General features: G+C 39.5%; 3 protein-coding genes across 3 annotated transcripts in view; 2 read left to right on the top strand and 1 right to left on the bottom strand.

Moving 5' to 3' along the window:
• Nucleotides 1-2,871: 2,871 nt before the first annotated feature.
• tmem258 (transmembrane protein 258) lies at nt 2,872-6,469 on the top strand. The gene is made up of 4 exons (XM_020933071.2): nt 2,872-2,947; nt 4,223-4,332; nt 5,542-5,670; nt 6,321-6,469. Exons 1-3 carry the CDS (start codon nt 2,945-2,947, stop codon nt 5,666-5,668), a joined length of 240 nt encoding a protein of 79 aa, XP_020788730.1. The 5' UTR covers nt 2,872-2,944; the 3' UTR covers nt 5,669-5,670; nt 6,321-6,469.
• Nucleotides 6,470-7,113: 644 nt separating this feature from the next.
• Nucleotides 7,114-10,971, bottom strand: tmem138 (transmembrane protein 138). The gene is made up of 4 exons (XM_020933073.2): nt 10,352-10,971; nt 10,093-10,264; nt 7,384-7,459; nt 7,114-7,295 (listed from the first exon to the last, which is right to left on the bottom strand). Exons 1-4 carry the CDS (start codon nt 10,477-10,479, stop codon nt 7,183-7,185), a joined length of 489 nt encoding a protein of 162 aa, XP_020788732.1. The 5' UTR covers nt 10,480-10,971; the 3' UTR covers nt 7,114-7,182.
• cracr2b (calcium release activated channel regulator 2B) overlaps nt 10,534-19,555 on the top strand; it is a 15,425-nt gene continuing 6,403 nt past the window's right edge. Inside the window, exons 1-5 of the mRNA XM_055155937.1 lie at nt 10,534-10,707; nt 11,471-11,655; nt 15,132-15,555; nt 16,486-16,597; nt 18,805-18,949. Coding sequence (XP_055011912.1) covers nt 10,534-10,707; nt 11,471-11,655; nt 15,132-15,555; nt 16,486-16,597; nt 18,805-18,949 — 1,040 coding nt within the window. The remainder of the gene's footprint in view (nt 10,708-11,470; nt 11,656-15,131; nt 15,556-16,485; nt 16,598-18,804; nt 18,950-19,555) is intronic.

The raw sequence follows: 19,555 nt of genomic DNA, 5'->3' as shown, positions 1-19,555 counted from the left end.
AGGTCTCCACCGAAAGATCAACCTGACGAGTCTCTAATCCTGACTTAATCATGTGGGATCAAAAAAATTATAGTTTTACACAAATCAAGAAGCAAATTGTGAAGAAAAGTTGAAAAATCTGTTGAAAATTATCAAAAGTGGAGAGTTTTATTGTGGCGAGTCCCGCACTGATGACGTCACACTGGGAATTTTATCCAAACTTTAGCAAATGTCACATAAGAAACAAATTTTTGACATTTTAAATCTGAAAATAAAAAATCAAGGTGCTTTCTTATGTTTGTATTTGTCACATTAAACATTTCTGTGACATTCGAGGAGTTTTGTTCCACAGGGTTGTTAGGGAATGTTGGAATTGCCAAGTTTTCACTGGGAAAAAACAAAAACAATATCTAGTTAAATTAAAATGATTCAAGTTAAGAACATTTGACTTGATCTGAGTCGACTTGACAAGTAAAATGATCCACCAGTGGAATCAGAGTGTTTTTCTTCATTCATCAACATTAGATTTAGTTTCTTATGTTTTTCTTATTTTCAGTACAAAAAGTCTTGTTTTATTGGCAGATCATTTTACTCGACAAGTGAAATTTACTCAAAATCATGATAAAACTTTTTTTTAAATTCAAGTCTTAACTTGACTAGATTTAGTTTTGTTTTTTTGTAGTGTGATGTCACGATTTTCAACCAGGAAGATTGAAAACAAAAAAAAACAGGAAAAAGACAAACTTTTGTGAAATGTTAAATATACTGACCTTATGTGTGTTGTAGGGAGTAGTGTAACTGTGGCTCTGTTTTTAAAAACGTGCAGTGGTCCATGTTTCTCTCTGTTCTCTTGCAGTCAGAGCGTCTTAAACACTCCTCATGATGAGTTTGTGAAAACTCTTCACACTTTTCTCAGACAAACACACGTCCTGCTGATTGGATCTTTTAAATTCTTTATAATCAGACACAAACAGAACAGACGACTTTTGTTTTGACCCAAGAGCTGATTTTACAAATGTACAGAGTCTGAATCTGTCCTGGGACAAGACTCAAACACGAGTGAAAATATCTCACACACAAACTTTAATTATATGGCCTTTAATTACAAAATGCATTCAGACTAATTCATATTCAAAGTTTGTGTTTACTCAGATTTGCATTTATGGTGATTATAATTTTAATTTACATCAAACATGTAAACGCAGCTTCACAAAAACAGGACACAGTTTTTTTCCTTTCAGAGTTGAACGAGACTTAAACTGTAAATAAAATAAAATATCAAGTTACTGTAGATTTATATTTTCTTATATATATTGAGGTTGTAAAGTGTGAGTGAATTTCAGTGATGTTTTTATTCCTGTACTGGGTTTAGTTTCTGATTTAAAGCCTTTGCAAAAATAATAATGTATAAAATAAGTCATATTTAAAGATGAGTGTTTTAGACGTTTTAAAAGATTTTCTGTGATGTTTGTGTATTTATATTTCTGCGTCTGACGTGACGAGCTTTTCTGAAAACTGTGAAAAGAAACATTTATGAGCGTGTTATAAAGTGAATTGTTTGTTATATTAGAGGATCTTTCTGCTGCCTCCAACTCTGCCTCTGTTCTAATTTTACATGCAAATGTGAACGTGAGATTCACAAGTCCAACAAATATTTATGACATTCTAAACAGAACTGAGGCTCTGTTGTCTAAGCACAGTGCACCAGCGTGTGTGTGTGTGTGTGTGTGTGTGTGTGTGTGTGTGTGTGTGTGTGTGTGTGTGTGTGTGTGCACAGGCACCAGCACAACGAGCACGACAAGTGTGTGTGTGTGTGTGTGTGTGTGTGTGTGTGTGTGTGTGTGTGTGTGTGTGTGTGTGTGTGTGTGTGTGTGTGTGTGTGTGTGTGTGTGTGTGTGTGTGTGTGTGTGTGTGTGAGTGTGATGTGTGTGTGTGTGTGTGTGTGTGTGTGTGTGTGTGTGTGTGTGTGTGTGTGTGTGTGTGAGTGTGTATGTGTGTGCGTCCCTGTAGGACAGGTGCGTCCCTGTAGGACAGGTGCGTCCCTGTCTGGTGTGATCTGATCTGTTCTTTGTCTCTTCGTTCTCGTTTCAGTGAAACTTTTTAATTATTGATGCTTCTGGAAAATTCCGCGTGTGGTTCAAACGACGAACTGGAAAAAGAGAATTAACGTCAAATAAAAGACAAAAAACAAACAACACTAAAGTGAGTCACGTTAGAGCCGAGTGCAAAACACTTTTACTTCATTAAGTCATAAGTAAAAAAGTTTCACTCGTTTCATTATTTTATTTTTACGTCCACAAACCAGAAACGTCCCAGAGTTTTATTTTGAAAATCTGGTCCTCGACATAATGAGCCTCATTATTAAAATAAACACGTTATTATTACGTCACAAACAACTTTTATTCTCTTGATCAGTTAGAGCTCATCATTTTGATAGAAAACATAAAAAATGTTACGCAGAATGACAGAACAAATTTAAGAAGAAAACAAGGAAAAACAAACAGGATGTAAAAGAGGCTGGTTTTCTTTTGTCCTTTTAACATTATTTTTATTTATTCCTTTAAGTTACAGCTTTGACCCTTTTATATATTTATATGTAAATATGTTTTTATTCACTGTTGTGTTTATTATGCATTTATTTTATTTTCATATGAAATGTTTACTTTTATAAAGTGCCATAGTGTTATAAAGTATTTGTTTGTGACTGAAAATGTACAATAAAAAAAAAAAGATATTTATCCCCTACAAAACTTTTTTTTTTGTTTTTTTTACCACAAATAAAAACGTTGATAAAAATGATAAAAAGACATTCATAGCCTACGAAACGCAAATAAATAAAATAAAAAAATAAACAATAAAAACGTAAAAGAGACGCTGTACGTGATGGCGTCACTGCGGAACCCGGAAGTGTTAGTCAGTACGTGGCCTTTTCAGCTTCGCCTTTACGAACCGAACCCGCCGCAAAATGGTGAGATTTCACTTTTTATTCTGTTCAGATGCGTTTTTACGGTCTGCACGTGTTTGTATTGGTGTAAATATCTTCATTTGCGTGTAAAGTTCCGGGATGTTGCGTTTTATTTGCAGTTTTTGTCAGATTCGTGTTAAATTGCGGCGCGTGAACCTGCGGGATTCTCTTTCATCTTTTTATTCATTTATTCTTTTATTTTTCATTTTAAACTGTAAATCTACCAGGTTCTTCCTTCATAATCATTGTTTTTCTTCGTCTGTCGTTTCCTTTTTTTTATTAATAAGTGAATATTTATTAAAACGCAGTTTAATGGAGCAAAGCAAAAATGTTGCGTTAAATTCAGAGAAAAAAAATCTGAAACACGAAAATAAAAGCTCAGAATGAACAGATTTATAAAAGTCTAAACTGAAGCACTCCGGGTTTAGATGTTTAATATTAATAAAATAATAAAAGAGGATGGAACTTTGTGCATTTTCGTGTTTGAATCTGAGAGACTTTTTTTTTTTTTTTCTTTTTTTTCATTCACAAACACATTTTTCTGTTTTTTGGCAAAACTAATGACAATTTCTGCTTCTCTTTACTGTTGCAGGATCAGATTGTTCATGAATTGTGATAGTCCAGTTTCAGTCCTGGTTTTAGTCCTGGTTTAGTCCTGGTTTAGACCTGGTTTAGACCTGGTTTAGATCAGATTGGACAAAAATAGAGACACTGGGACATTTCTTGTATAAACTGGGACAAATCAGTGGTTTTGTATAAATGTCGGGGACAGGGGACACAGGGAAAGGACGGGGATCACAGATTCACAGACAAATCAAACATTACAAAATGAGATTTTAATACTCTGTAAAAAAAAAAAAATAAATAATATAAAACTAAATGCTCAGATTCCCTCCTTTTTTTTTTTTATTAACACGATCAAATAAACCACAGACGTCAAATTATCCATCAAACCTCAACCATGAAAACACAGTTAGAAAGTCCTGGTTCAGTCCTGGTTTAACACACAGTTTTGTCAGTGATTGTCGGTTTTGTGTGTTATGTGGGACCTTGAAACAAAATACTGTGGAAATAATCCAGTTTGTGTCATGTTTTCTGTAGAGTTTCTGTTAACAGTGTTTTGTTTGTGGTGAAATGTCTCGTTGTTGTTCTTTGTTGTGCTGAAATCTCATGTTTCTCTGGTGTTCTCTGGTGTTTCTCTGGTGTTTCTCTGGTGTTTCTCTGGTGTTTCTCTGGTGTTTCTCTGGTGTTTCATGTTTTTTGTTTCTGTGTGTGCAGGAGCTCGAGGCCATGACCCGTTACACGAGCCCGGTGAACCCGGCCGTGTTCCCACATCTCACCGTGGTCCTGCTCGCCATCGGCATGTTCTTCACCGCGTGGTTCTTCGTGTATCCTTCAACGAAACACAAAACGTGCAGCACAGACGCACAACAGACGCACAACAGACGCACAACAGACGCACAACAGACGCACAACAGACGCACAACAGACGCACAACAGACGCACAACAGACGCACAACAACAGAGACACACACACATTAATATTCACACATATTGTTATATAAACACACAGACACTTTGTGTATTTGGTGGTTTTAGTTCATCTGTCAGTTTCATAAAGTAAGAAACATCATTTATTGTATTTCTCTATAATTCTGGTCTTGTGTGTGTGTGTGTGTGTATATATATATATATTTTTTTTAATTTATTTAAATATATATTTAAATGTGTAAAAATTGTTGTAGAGTGTTTTAAAGTTTGGTCCAGACGGTTGCACAGATGAACACGTCTGTTGGAGACACACGGACACGTCGAGCTGCTCCTGCTCCTCACGTCAAATTTATGAAAAAGACTCGATCCTCTCAGATGTTCTCACTCTCTCTGGGTTTGAACATCTCCTGGACTCTGTGAGGGACCTGATGATTATTATTATTATTATTATTAAACATCACAAATGCAGTTCTGACCTCAACAAGATCGTGAATTTAATTTAATTAAAAGAACATTTGTCGGGGTTTAGTAAACTGCATCATTGACAATTCTAATACCACTCAAACTGCAGTGACAAGACTCCACCTGCAGGGGGAGCTCATGCAAAAACTATTTATATATATACACATACATAAATATACATAAAGACAGATTAAAAGACTTTTAAGGATAAATACCAAAATAACAAATACAAATAACGGCCTAAAGACCCGAGCTTCAGTAAAGTCATAAAATCTGGTTGGAAAAGAATGGAAGAATAAAAGATTTAAAAAACTTACGGTAAATCAGAGGTTTCTGCAAATTGGATTTCCAGAGTTTTTCTCCATGTTCTCGTCGTTTCTTCTCTCTGAAAGTCTGAAGTTTATTTGGACTGATTGATGTTTGAAGAATCTTTAATCTCTTAAAGATTTCATCGTCTTTCATCGTTCTCCCTGTTTTTCATTCATGTGTCTTCAGGATAAATCTGCTCCTCAGGGTTCAGGGTTCAGTGTTTGTTCATGATGTTTGTAAATGAAAAAGCTCCTGACTCTCTTCAGAAAACACGTTTTCATTTTGTAGAATCTAAAACACTTGTGGTTGAGTTTTGTTCCTGAACTGGAGCTCAGTTATGAAGTGACGTCCACGAAGTACACGAGGGACGTGTACAAGGAGCTGCTCATCTCTCTGGTGGCGTCGCTCTTCATGGGCTTCGGCGTTTTGTTTCTGCTTCTCTGGGTCGGCATCTACGTATGAAGGTAAAACTCCACACGAGAGGATCGAAAATCACATCCTGATCAAGACCAGAACCAGTGTCCAAACCAGATCCTCGTGTGAACCGGTCACAGTCCCACTGACTGAGCAGAACCTTCAGAACCTTCAGAACCTTTAGAACCTTTCCAGCCTTTCCTAAATGTGTTTAGAACGACCTGGGGCTGCATCAGAACAAGTGTAAGAGCACAGACACTAGTGTACACACATGGTCCTGGTTTAGTCCTGGTTTAGTCCTGGTTTTATACACATATAAGGACACGTGAAACAAATGAGTCCAGACGAGTCTTGTGCTGTTTTACTGAAAAGTCCCAGACGTTTCTTCACTTATTTTAGAGCAATAAAATAATTGTGCCTCGTTATCATTCCCATAATCCCAGAGTCCTGATAAATGTTCATGTTCTGTTCCCAAGAATCTGCAGTTTTTCTTCTTGTGTTTATGTGAAACTGAATCGTTGCAGAGTAAAAGTCAAAGACGTATTTAAAACAAACTCCACGAGTCTCTGTGTCGTAGTTGTTTTTAGGAGCTTCTCTTCATTTCCTGTTAAGACCAAAATGACTAAAGTTCTTGGATGGCGCCCCCTTGTGGCCTGTAATGTTCCTATTGAAAATATTTTGTGCCTGTTTTTTCTTGCAGTTTTATTTTTCCTGAAGACAACATTCCAGCGGTGAGAACGTCACAGAACGTCACAGAACATGGATCTATTGAAGCGACGGCACTGACTCTGTTTTGGGATCATACGGACTGATTTTTTTTCCTAAGGAAATTAAAAAATTTGTAATAAATTTGTGTTTGTGGCTCATTTCTTTTTTTTTGTAGAAAATAGAAATGTTTGAATCTGGGCTCATGTTCTGCTTCTTTTTATTTCCAGTATTTTGTCTTTGCTGCTCTGAATGAGACGCTCAGATTTAAGAAAATGATTAAAACACAAAACTGACTTAACCTTTATTGTGCCTTTATAAATAAACAGTGACATTAAAAGTCTTAATTCTCCGGCTGTGAGGATTTGGCAGAGTGAGGTCTTCAAAAATCTATTTTTGTCTCTGTAAACGTCCCTTAACTCCCCAATCCTCCATTAATCTGACCGTCACATTTAGAGCAGACGTCTCAGCGTCTGCAGGTTAAATCTGACGCACGTGGAGTTTGGACACGGATTATACACACACACGCACACATGCACACACACACACACATACACGCACAAACAACGCTGAGGCCATTGTTTAATTATAAAAACAGAGGCACCAAAACAGAAGAATGTGATCACAAGAGACAATAAGGCAAAGAAACACACACACATACACACAGATACACACACTGTGTGTGACAAGTGACAAAATGTGACATTTAAGGATAAAAACAGCAGAATCAGATTCAGCCGAGACTCTGGAGACTCTGGACAGTCACTTGTTTTGGTGAGTGACTCAGACTTTGATTAGAGCCGCTGCTCCAAACTCAGAGTCACAGGTTCTGAGAAATTGTCCTTAAATCTCTTTATTCATTCTCGCGCTTTGGAAAAAGCGTCACGGAGCCACTGCGAGTCCTCGTAGAGCCGCGGGTCGCCCATAAACTCTGACGTGCGTTTGTACAGATAATAATAAAACACGGCCACTGGAACAAACACAAACACAAACAATTAATATGAATTATATAAATGTTTCAAATGGGCAGGGACTGACAGGGACTGACAGGGCCTCACCTGTCCTCTGGAACACAAACAGAGCCTGAAGACCGTCCGTCCAAACAAACACATCAGACTCCACCCAGCGCAGGTTCTGACCAGAAACACGAGAAGAAGAAGAAGAATCCAAACAGATTTGAGTGAAACTATAAACTGTGAACAGATGTAAACTGAACTGAGAGTAAAGACGCTGTAAAGATACAAATACACTGAACACATGTATACAGACGTATACAGTACAGTCTGTGAGTATAGATTATATACAGACGTACAGTCTGTGAGTATAGATTATATACAGACGTATACAGTCTGTGAGTATAGATTATATACAGACGTATACAGTCTGTGAGTATAGATTATATACAGACGTACAGTCTGTGAGTATAGATTATATACAGACGTATACAGTACAGTCTGTGAGTATAGATTATATACAGACGTACAGTCTGTGAGTATAGATTATATACAGACGTACAGTCTGTGAGTATAGATTATATACAGACGTATACAGTCTGTGAGTATAGATTATATACAGACGTACAGAGAGTGAGTATAGATTATATACAGACATACAGAGTGAGTATAGATTATATACAGACGTACAGAGAGTGAGTATAGATTATATACAGACGTACAGTCTGTGAGTATAGATTATATACAGACGTATACAGTACAGTCTGTGAGTATAGATTATATACAGACGTACAGTCTGTGAGTATAGATTATATACAGACGTACAGTCTGTGAGTATAGATTATATACAGACGTATACAGTACAGTCTGTGAGTATAGATTATATACAGACGTACAGTCTGTGAGTATAGATTATATACAGACGTACAGAGAGTGAGTATAGATTATATACAGACATACAGAGTGAGTATAGATTATATACAGACGTACAGTCTGTGAGTATAGATTATATACAGACGTACAGTCTGTGAGTATAGATTATATACAGACGTACAGTCTGTGAGTATAGATTATATACAGACGTATACAGTACAGTCTGTGAGTATAGATTATATACAGACGTATACAGTCTGTGAGTATAGATTATATACAGACGTACAGAGAGTGAGTATAGATTATATACAGACGTACAGAGAGTGAGTATAGATTATATACAGACGTACAGAGTGAGTATAGATTATATACAGACGTACAGTCTGTGAGTATAGATTATATACAGACGTACAGTCTGTGAGTATAGATTATATACAGACGTACAGAGTGAGTATAGATTATATACAGACGTACAGAGAGTGAGTATAGATTATATACAGACATACAGAGTGAGTATAGATTATATACAGACGTACAGAGAGTGAGTATAGATTATATACAGACGTACAGAGAGTGAGTATAGATTATATACAGACGTACAGTCTGTGAGTATAGATTATATACAGACATACAGAGTGAGTATAGATTATATACAGACGTACAGAGAGTGAGTATAGATTATATACAGACGTACAGAGAGTGAGTATAGATTATATACAGACGTACAGTCTGTGAGTATAGATTATATACAGACGTACAGAGTGAGTGAGTATAGATTATATACAGACATACAGTCTGTGAGTATAGATTATATACAGACGTACAGAGTCTGTGAGTATAGATTATATACAGACATACAGTCTGTGAGTATAGATTATATACAGACGTACAGAGAGTGAGTATAGATTATATACAGACGTACAGAGAGTGAGTATAGATTATATACAGACGTACAGAGAGTGAGTATAGATTATATACAGACGTACAGAGAGTGAGTATAGATTATATACAGACGTACAGAGAGTGAGTATAGATTATATACAGACATACAGTCTGTGAGTATAGATTATATACAGACGTACAGTCTGTGAGTATAGATTATATACAGACATACAGAGTGAGTATAGATTATATACAGACGTACAGAGAGTGAGTATAGATTATATACAGACATACAGTCTGTGAGTATAGATTATATACAGACGTACAGAGTGAGTGACACTGTAGTTTCTCTCTGTGTCTGTTTCTGTGTTTGTTTCTGTTGTTGTTGGTTTCAGGTGATGATATTAATAAACACAGATGTGAGCAGCTAAAATTTAAATTGTTAAAATCCAAAATTCTGTTTTAATCTAGAGAGTTTGGAGGTTTAGTTAATAATTGAAAATTCCATTCCATTCCATTTTCTTCCGCTTAACCGGAGCCGGGTCGCGGAGGCAGCAGTCTAAGCAGGGACTCATAATTGAAAATATTAGGTGAATTTACCTTTTGGATATTTCATGGTAAAATACAAAGTGACTAACAGAGAAATTTGTCTCTCGTCTCGTCTGAGTTTGACACAAACACACTTCAGAATCTGAAAACCACCGACAAAAACACACTGTACAGTCTGAGAGTCTAAATCTACAGACATAAACACACAAACAACAAGAGTCGACTTTATATAGAAACTGTACAGTGTGAGAGTGACAGGACAGAGAGTTTGTGTTCTGAATGAGTATATATATGATGTATATATAGACTTTATATAGTTTGTACTGTGAGTGAGAGAATAGACTGTATAACGACACTGTGCAGTGTGTGACTGAGAGGAGAGATATTCTATGTACAGTTTGTATTCTGAGTGTGTGTGTGTGTGTGTATATATATATATATATATATATATATATATATATATATATGTATATCTCGTCTTTATACAGTTTGTGTTGTGGTGCGACTCACCAGGATCCAGCAGTGCAGGCAGATGCTCAGGGTCAGATAGAGCGACGCAAACACGAGCAGAGCTCTGAAACGCTCGACGAGCAGAGACACCAGCCCCACCTGGAACACGTAAGTGTTGAACATCATCAGAAGAATCACGATCATGTTGAAGAGGATGGAGATGTCCTGGATTCTGCAACAGAAGAGACGATAGAACAAACTGAAGACTGAAGACTCTGCTTCATCTTCCACAAAAATACACAGAATAAATGTTTCTTACATGAAGAGCACGAGCTGCACGACCGGAGCTGTTCTCAGAAGTTCACTGAACGAGTTCACAAACAGATCGTACGACAAAAGGCAAAGCTGCACCAGCAGCACCAGGGAGAAGTTTCCAGTCTGCAGCATCTTCACAACACAAAGTCCAACACAACCAGACTCCTGCTCCACAGCACTCTGCTCATGTTTAGATCCTCACTGCTCCACCTCCACAACCTCCACAACCTCCACAACCTCCAGAACCTCCAGAACCGGAACCCTGAAGAACCCAAACCCTGTAGACCTCAGACTCTGGAGTGTTCAGTCTCGGCTCAGACTCGTGAGGACGAAGAGTCCAAACTCACAAACACAGATCAGGTTAATCTTTGGATTGTGCTTCTCTCAAACTCCTGGACGAATAAAAACACAGTTTGGATTAAGTGCGTAATCTGCGCTGCACAAACTCTTCTTCTTCTTCTGTTGTCGTAATCTGCGCACATCACGCACACGCACACGGAAAAGTCAAAAACACGAAATGTTCCGTTTTTCTCCTCGAATCTTAAACTCAGAATCTGTAGAAGTATTTTCAGATTTTCCGATGATCAAAAGTGAAAAACAAAGCGGCTCGTTCAGGGCGCGTGTTCGTGTATTTCCGGAGCTCCATGGCAACGAACTTTTACCGTAAATACGACTGTAAAAGTTTACCGTAAACCTCTGAGGTTTTATGATTAAATATGATAAAAGTTACAGAGCTCCTTTGAGGATTCTTTTAACAGACAGACAATTACGTAAAACCAGGGCCAAAAAAAAAAAAAAAAAAAAGATTTAAATTTAAATAAAAGGTTTAGATGGACATATAATGTCTGTATCTGTCAGGACTTTTCTTCTCAAAATGACATAAAGGAAAATTCACTGCAGAATTAAACTGTTTATGTCCATGAATGTCCAAGAACGAACGCACCGTCACCTGACGGAGACACTTATATTAATATGTCACTTATATTAATATATCCACCGGGAACAAACACAGATCATTATTCTGTTTACTCATTTCAAATATTTCGGAGATTATTATTATTAGTAGTAGTATTAATATTAGTAATTTTATTTTATTTTATTATTATTTTTTCCGACTCCTGAGCTGTTTCTGCTGCTTTACACTGAACATTACGGTAAACTCGGCTGCGCGCTCCCGCTGCGGCCGCGCGTGCCGCCCGTGCGTGCTGCCCCCCTGTGGCCGGGTGTGGAACAGCAGGGGCAGAGGCACCTGTCAGAGGCACCTGTCACAGCACCTGTCAGAACACCTGTCAGCGCAGGACCGCGGAGGTGAGTCTCTGACACGCGCGTTTATTTCACTAAAACTAAACTCTAAACTCTAAACTGAAACCGAGACTTTCTTTTCCGCTTTTGTTTTTTATTTGAGTTTAACTTGAAAAAGACAAATTCGCTTCTGTTTTTCTGCGGCTCTGCGCTTCAGGAAACTTCCACTTGTGTGGCTCTTTGAGCCGCGGCTCTCGGTTCATGAAAAGTGAAAAGTGAAGTTTAGTTTGACTCGTGTCGTTGTTGTTTTCACTTTTATCTTCGTGGTTCTAAGTTCACGGGTTTTTTCCGCGCGTGACCCGGAGCTGCGTGACAGAAGCGCGTGCGTGTGTTTTATGATGATTTGATCTTTGCTCTTGTGGTTTTGGAGAATCAGAAGTTGTGTGAGTTTAAATCTGATGAGTCTGTTGACTCTTTATCTCCTCAGAACTTTCACAATCCAACTGCACTTTTATAAAGTTTCAACTTCTGAAAAATGTTTTTATTATTATTATTGTGTAGAAAGTTCACACAGGAAAAGATCTGGAATTATTCAAGAAAAACACGTCCCAAGTGCCAAGAACCAAACAAGAGCAACATTCACCTGCGAAGGAGGAAACACAGAAAAACAAAAAACACAAATGATCATCAAGAGTTTAGTTTGAACCAGTTTGTTCTTTATGATGAAGAAACATTTTCAAAACACCGACATTTCATTCAGCATCTGTTGGATTTGGACTCGTCTCTGCAAATTTCTTCAGTCTGGCCAAAATTTTAACTTTATATCAGGTTTTTCATGTTGTGTTCAGATTTATGATCTTCTCACTCTGATTTCAAACATTTGTATCTAGAATTTGGCATCTGAAAGTTTATGATCAGGCCGTGAACATTCATCCTAAACTGTTTTTAAGTTTGTTTATTTCTAAGTTTTCCTCCATAAACTCATTTCCAGCCATGACCTCTGACCTCAGACGCTTCAGTCTCGTCTAGAGTCGATTATTTGAAAAGAACTTGTCCAGTAAAATGATCTTCTGCTGGACACATCATTTTTCTACTTTTAAATCAGATTTAAGTTTTTAGATTTTACATTTTGGCCAAACTTTTGTGCAATTCTGCATTTTTTAATTGAACCTGAGGGATTTTCACAGTGATTCTCTTTTGTTTGTGACGACAGATTTGTTCTAGACTGAGTTTCATTAAACTGGGAGCTGCTGCTTCACATGTAAAACTTTTGCAAATGTCGGTTTTGCATCTCGTCTCCGGGTCGGGTTTATGGAGCAGAGAGCCTCACATGACTCCATCCTGCTCACATCCTGTTAACACTGCACTAATCCTCCACACACCACTGTACACACAACTATACACACAACAGTACACACACAAGGCCTCTACACACACAACTGTACACACACGGACACACAACTGTACACACATAAATCCTCTACACACACAAACTGCCCGTGTGACTCTGTCCTCTGACCTTTGTTGTAATAATGAGTTTCCTCATCACAAACACACACTCCAGTTGTGTGTTTTGTGTTTTGTTTTGCATTTTTTGTTTTGTTTTGTTTCATTCAAGTTTCACACAAACCTGCACATTTATCACAAGCTCTTTTCTCAAACTGAAAACACCCTGTTCCACCTTGTGATGTCATCATGTGGTGATACAGGAAGTGCTCCACTGTGATTTTAAACTCCGCACACCTTCACTAGAATCACCTGGATCATTTCAGTCGTGGAGTCGCCGAACTCGACTGAACTAAAGGTGAAAGGAGCTGAGAACTTCATGACATCACAAGGTGGAACAGAGCGTCTGGAGGTTTGGATGGAGACAGACGAATAATAAAGAGTCACACAAACAAACACAACTCCAGCTCTGAGTGTGACCAGGAACATTAGAACATCAGAACATTAGAACATCAGAACATCAGAACATTAGAACATCAGAACATTAGAACATCAGAACATCAGAACATCAGAACATCAGAACATTAGAACATCAGAACATCAGAACATCAGAACATTCAGAACATCAGAACATCAGAACATCAGAACATCAGAACATTAGAACATCAGAACATCAGAACATTCAGAACATCAGAACATCAGAACATCAGAACATCAGAACATCAGAACTTCAGAACATCAGAACATCAGAACATGACTTGAAGTTCACAGGAGTCAGTTTGTGCTGATCCAGGACCTTAGGTAATAGTTTAATAAGTAATAGAGTAATAAGTAACAGTGTAATAAACAGTTAATATCAGGTGTTGTGGACCACAGTGTCCTGCTGCTGTTTGTTGCTGGTTGTTGTTGGTTGTTGGTTAAATTCCCGGGCGGTGTGAGCTCTGGGCACAGCTGTAGATCAGCTGGACGTTCACAGATCATGTTTGACAAAGGAGGAAAAACAAACAGTAAAAAAACTTTAAGCCCCGACAGACGAAGAGAGAGAAAGAGAGAGAAGAGCCAGAGGGAGGGAGAGAAACAAAAAGAGGACAGAGGAGAGCGTTCCACAGAGTTCCGTTTATCTGACAGTTTAGATTTGTGTGAGGTTTGTGTGCGGTAAAAGTCTGGGTTATAAAATCTGAATCAAAACAAATTTACTGCAAACACAGACTTTTCCACAGCCTCAGCTCGTTTCTCTTCTTCTCTCCTCTTCAGCGTCAGTGAAACAGAAATGACCAAAATATCATTTACACAAAAATAATCATGAATCATTTCAGAAATAAACTCACACAAATGAAACAGACACACACAAAACAACACAAAACAACACAAACGATTGGTTTAAATTTCTGCTGTTTCTCATTTTGAATCATCAGCCTAAAATAAAACTGTTCCGATTTAAAGAACCAGAATCACACAAGCACAAACTTTACAACACAAACCAAACAGAAACGACTGACTCCATTATTTTATTTTTATTTTATTTCATTTTGAAGCTTCCTGGGGCTGTTTGCCCCAATTTGACCAATAAAAGAATCGATAATATCTCCAAAACTAAAGCAGCACAAACAATAGACTTAGTTTTTGTTTTTGTGTTTTTATGTTTTTGTGTTTTTATGTTTTTGTGTTTTTTGTTTTTGTTTTTTTATGTTTTGTTTTTGTGTTTTTATGTTTTTGTGTTTTTGTGTTTTGTGTTTTTATGTTTTGTGTTTGTGTTTTTGTTTTTATGTTTTTGTGTTTTTGTGTTTTTGTGTTTTTATGTTTTTGTTTTTTATGTTTTTTATGTTTTTGTGTTTTTATGTTTTTGTGTTTTTATGTTTTTGTGTTTTTGTGTTTTTTGTGTTTTTATGTTTTTGTTTTTGTGTTTTTATGTTTTTATGTTTTTGTGTTTTGTGTTTTTTGTGTTTTTATGTTTTTGTGTGTTTTTGTGTTTTTGTGTTTTTATGTTTTTATGTTTTTGTGTTTTTGTGTTTTTATGTTTTTGTTTTTTGTGTGTTTGTGTGTTTGTGTGTTTGTGTTTTTTGAGCTCCAGTGTGAACCCTCTTCTCTCCTCACAGATCGATCTTCTGCTGCAGTGAAATGTCCCTTTGGCCGGACAGCGGGCAGGTGCAGGACCCTGGGCAGGTGCAGGACTCTGGGCAGGTGCAGGACTCTGGGCAGGTGCAGGACTCTGGGCAGGTGCAGGACTCTGGGCAGGTGCTGGAGTCTGGGCAGGTGCTGGAGTCTGGGCAGGTGCTGGACTCTGGGCAGGTGCAGGACTTTGGGCAGGTGCTGGACTCCGGGCAGGTGCTGGACTCCGGGCAGGTGCTGGTGGGGCAGGGCAGCGCTGAACCCGTTCCTGCCAGCCCCAGGTGTAGATGGAGCCCGGGAAAACTGCAGGGACCCTCCTGCCCACAGGAGGCGCTCATGGGCAAAGCCAAAGAACTGTTTGAACTGTGCGACAAAGAAGGGAAAGGATTCATCACCAAGAGAGACATGCAGGTCCTCACAACGACAAAACACACAAATACACAAACACATAGACACATATCAACACAAAAACACAGAAGAGACATGCAGGTCCTCACAACGACAAAACACACAAATACACAAACACGTAGACACATATCAACACAAAAACACAGAAGAGAGACATGCATGTCCTCACAACAACAAAACACACAAACACGTAGACACATATCAACACAAAAACACACAAGAGAGACATGCATGTCCTCACAACAACAAAACACACAAACACGTAGACACATATCAACACAAAAACACACAAGAGAGACATGCAGGTCCTCACAACAACAAAACACACAAACACGTAGACACATATCAACACAAAAACACACAAGAGAGAAATGCAGGTCCTCACAACGACAAAACACACAAACACGTAGACACATATCAACACAAAAACACACAAGAGACATGCAGGTCCCTAGAACGACAAAACACACACAAACATACAAACACACTGACACATATCAACACAAAAACACACAAGAGAGACATGCAGGTCCCTAGAACGACAAACACATTCAAACATACAAACACACAAACAAGGAGGGAAAAGTCTTCACCAAGAGAGACATACAGGTCCTCACAACGGCAAAACACACACAAACGCACAAACACAGCAACACAAAAACACACACGAACACTAAAGAACTGTTTGAACTGTGTGACAAAGAAGCTAAAGGATTCATCACCAAACGACACATGCAGGTCCCCAGAACGACAAAACACACAACCATACAGACACACAGACACACAAACACACATCAACACAAAAACACACAAGAGAGACATGCAGGTCCCTAGAACGACAAACACACAAGCAGACAAATGAGACATGCAGTAAATCAGTAAAATAAACTTTGCCGTTGTGCGTCGTGTCTGATGTTTGGTGTTTTTGTGCAGAGACTTGAGGGTGAGGTTCCTCTGTCACCGGAGCAGCTGGAGACGGTGTTCGAGAGTCTCGATCGTCACGGCAACGGCTTCCTGACCCCGCTGGAGTTCAACACCGGCCTGGGTCAGTGCAGTGTCACACACACACACACCTGCGCACACACACACACACACACACCTGCGCGCACACACACACACACACACACACACACTTACACACACACACACACTTACACACACAGACACACACACACACACACTTACACACACAGACACACACACACACCCACACACTTACACACACACACACACACACACACTTACACACACACACACACACACACACACACACAGACACGTCCGACCCACTCGCCACCACGTCCAACAGGAAGTGAACACGGCCACGCTCCTGGCTCCAGTTCACTTCACACTGAAAAACTGTCTCTGTCTCTCTGTCCTCTGTCTCTGTCCCTGTCTCTGTCTCTGTCCCTGTCCCTGTCTCTGTCCCTGTCTCTGTCCCTGTCTGTCTCTGTCCCTGTCCCTGTCTCTGTCCCTGTCCCTGTCCCCTGTCCTGTCTGTCTGTCCCTGTCTCTGTCCCTGTCTCTGTCTCTCTGTCTCTGTCTCTGTCCCTGTCTCTGTCTGTCTCTGTCCCTGTCTCTCCCTGTCCCTGTCTGTCCCTGTCCCTGTCCCTGTCTGTCTCTGTCTGTCTGTCCCTGTCCCTGTCTCTGTCCCTGTCTCTGTCCTCTGTCCTGTCCCTGTCTCTGTCTCTGTCCCTGTCTGTCTGTCTGTCCTGTCCCTGTCTCTGTCCCTGTCCTGTCCCTGTCTCTGTCCCTGTCTCTGTCCCTGTCTGTCCCTGTCCCTGTCCCTGTCCCTGTCTCTGTCCCTGTCTGTCTGTCTGTCTCTGTCCCTGTCTCTGTCCCTGTCTCTGTCCCTGTCCCTGTCTCTGTCCCTGTCCCTGTCCCTGTCTGTCCTGTCCCTGTCCTGTCTGTCCCTGTCCTGTCCCTGTCCTGTCCCTGTCCCTGTCTCTGTCCCTGTCTCTGTCCCTGTCCCTGTCTCTGTCCCTGTCTCTGTCTCTGTCTCTGTCCCTGTCTCTGTCCCTGTCCCTGTCCCTGTCTCTGTCCTGTCCCTGTCCTGTCCCTGTCTCTGTCCCTGTCCCTGTCTCTGTCTGTCTCTGTCCCTGTCCCTGTCTCTGTCCCTGTCCCTGTCTCTGTCCTGTCCCTGTCTCTGTCCCTGTCCCTGTCTCTGTCCCTGTCTCTGTCTTTGTCTCTGTCTCTGCTGCTGTGAGCCTCATTCTCATTTACAGACTAAAATGTTCATATTCTCTCACTCTAATGATTCTGGGGTTTATTTCACTATTTTGTCCATAATTAAATTCCTTTTCCTATTTTGTACCTGGCTTAGAGTCCAGTCGTCCCTGTTTCCCCGAGACAGTCCCCGTCCTGATCCTGTGTCCCCGTCCCACAGATTTATACAAAACCACTGATTTGTCCCAGTTTGATACAAGAAATGTCCCAGTGTCTCTGTTTTTGGACCAGTCTGATCCTGCAGCAGTGTCCAGTCTGGCGCCCCCTAGTGCCTCCCTCACTTTCATTTGTCTCCGGCTCCAGATCAGGAATCAGAAAACACCAGACAGTAGACGGCGCTTTGGCCAATCATCTGTGAGCTGTGAGGTCATGAGGTGGTCGTGGTGGCGTCTGCGTCCTTTTGTGGAACAATACAACAGTAAACAAAGCGTCGAGATGATGGAGACGAAGACAGACGTTCCCCAGATCCCCGAGGATTCAAACCAGAACAAAGAGAATGTTTGAATTTGATCTCGGGGAAAAACATTATTGTTCTTCTTCCTATAGGATTGGGAGCATTACAAACGTCACGACCAAACAGCAGCGATTGGTTCAATAAAAAAAGTCCCCGTCTACTGTCAAGTGAACGAATCCTAATGCTGCACGTCACACGGTTTCCACCAAGTGAAACCTGCTCATGAATCAGAGTAAAACAGTAAAGTAAAGAGACAAAAACTGACATTTGTTTGGGTAAAATACTGAAAATTTGCTTAAAAATGACAAAACACAAAGAAAACACAGTGCACAACAGTTTTACTTCATTATGTTTCACTCATTTCATTATTTTATTCTCACCAACCTCCACAAACCAGAGACGTCCCAGTGTTTTATTTTGAAAATCTGCTCACTGTGTAAATCTGGAGCCAGAATGTAGATCCATGAATAAACTGATGAACTGATCATGTGACAGACCTGTGTGTGTGAGGGACCACAGCAGCTCAGATGATCAGATGTGTGTGTCTCATATGTGTGTGTTTGTGCGTTTCAGGAGAGCTGGTGTCTCTGCAGGAGACGGTGGAGGAGGAGCCGGAGCTGGAGGACACAGAGTCGCACACAGACGTCTCCCATGATGCATCAGCTCTTCGATTCGCCAACACGATGTCAGAGCTGTGTGGAGAGCGACTCTTCAGGAGGTCCAGAGAAACACTCTGAAACACGAAAACACAAAAACACAGAAACATGAAAACACAGAAACACGAAAACATGAAAAACACAGAAACATGAAAACATGAAAAACACAGAAACATGAAAACACGAAAAACACAAAAACACGAAAACACAAAAACATGAAAAACATGAAAACACAAAAAACACAAAAACACAAAAACACAAAAAACACAAAAACACAGAAACACAAAAAATACAGAAACATGAAAACACAAAAACACAGAAACAAAAAAACACGAAAAACACAAAAACACAGAAACACAAAAAACACAAAAACACAAAAAACACGAAAACACAAAACACACAAAAACACAAAAAAACACGAAAACACAAAAAACACAGAAACACAAAAACATCACAACATTAGAACATGAGAACATTAAATCTCACAGGAGTCAGTTTAAGTCTAAACCTGTGTGCAGCTTTAAGACCTGTGTGTGTTGTTGTTGTGTTGTGTGTTGTTGTTGTTGTGTTGTTGTTGTGTGTTGTTGTTGTGTGTGTGTTGTGTGTGTTGTGTTGTGTGTGTTGTGTTGTGTGTGTGTTGTTGTGTGTGTGTGTGTGTGTGTGTTGTT

This window comes from Boleophthalmus pectinirostris, unplaced genomic scaffold (genome assembly GCF_026225935.1).
Source record: "Boleophthalmus pectinirostris isolate CB_2022bp ecotype Guang Dong unplaced genomic scaffold, ASM2622593v1 HiC_scaffold_2, whole genome shotgun sequence".
In the NCBI taxonomy this organism is placed as follows: domain Eukaryota; kingdom Metazoa; phylum Chordata; class Actinopteri; order Gobiiformes; family Gobiidae; genus Boleophthalmus; species Boleophthalmus pectinirostris.
Note: the sequence above shows the minus strand (reverse complement) of the source record. Positions and strands in the feature narration are given on the sequence as shown.

Excerpts from the sequence above, each read along its gene's own strand:
- tmem138 (XM_020933073.2), bottom strand. The coding sequence starts at position 10,479 with ATGCTGCAGACTGGAAACTTCTCCCTGGTGCTGCTGGTGCAGCTTTGC. Across the intron at positions 10,265-10,351 it reads GTGCAGCTCGTGCTCTTCAT|AATCCAGGACATCTCCATCC; the intron begins GTAAGAAACATT and ends CTTCTGTTGCAG. Across the intron at positions 7,460-10,092 it reads GCCTGCACTGCTGGATCCTG|AACCTGCGCTGGGTGGAGTC; the intron begins GTGAGTCGCACC and ends GTTTCTGGTCAG.
- tmem258 (XM_020933071.2), top strand. Across the intron at positions 4,333-5,541 it reads TTCACCGCGTGGTTCTTCGT|TTATGAAGTGACGTCCACGA; the intron begins GTATCCTTCAAC and ends ACTGGAGCTCAG.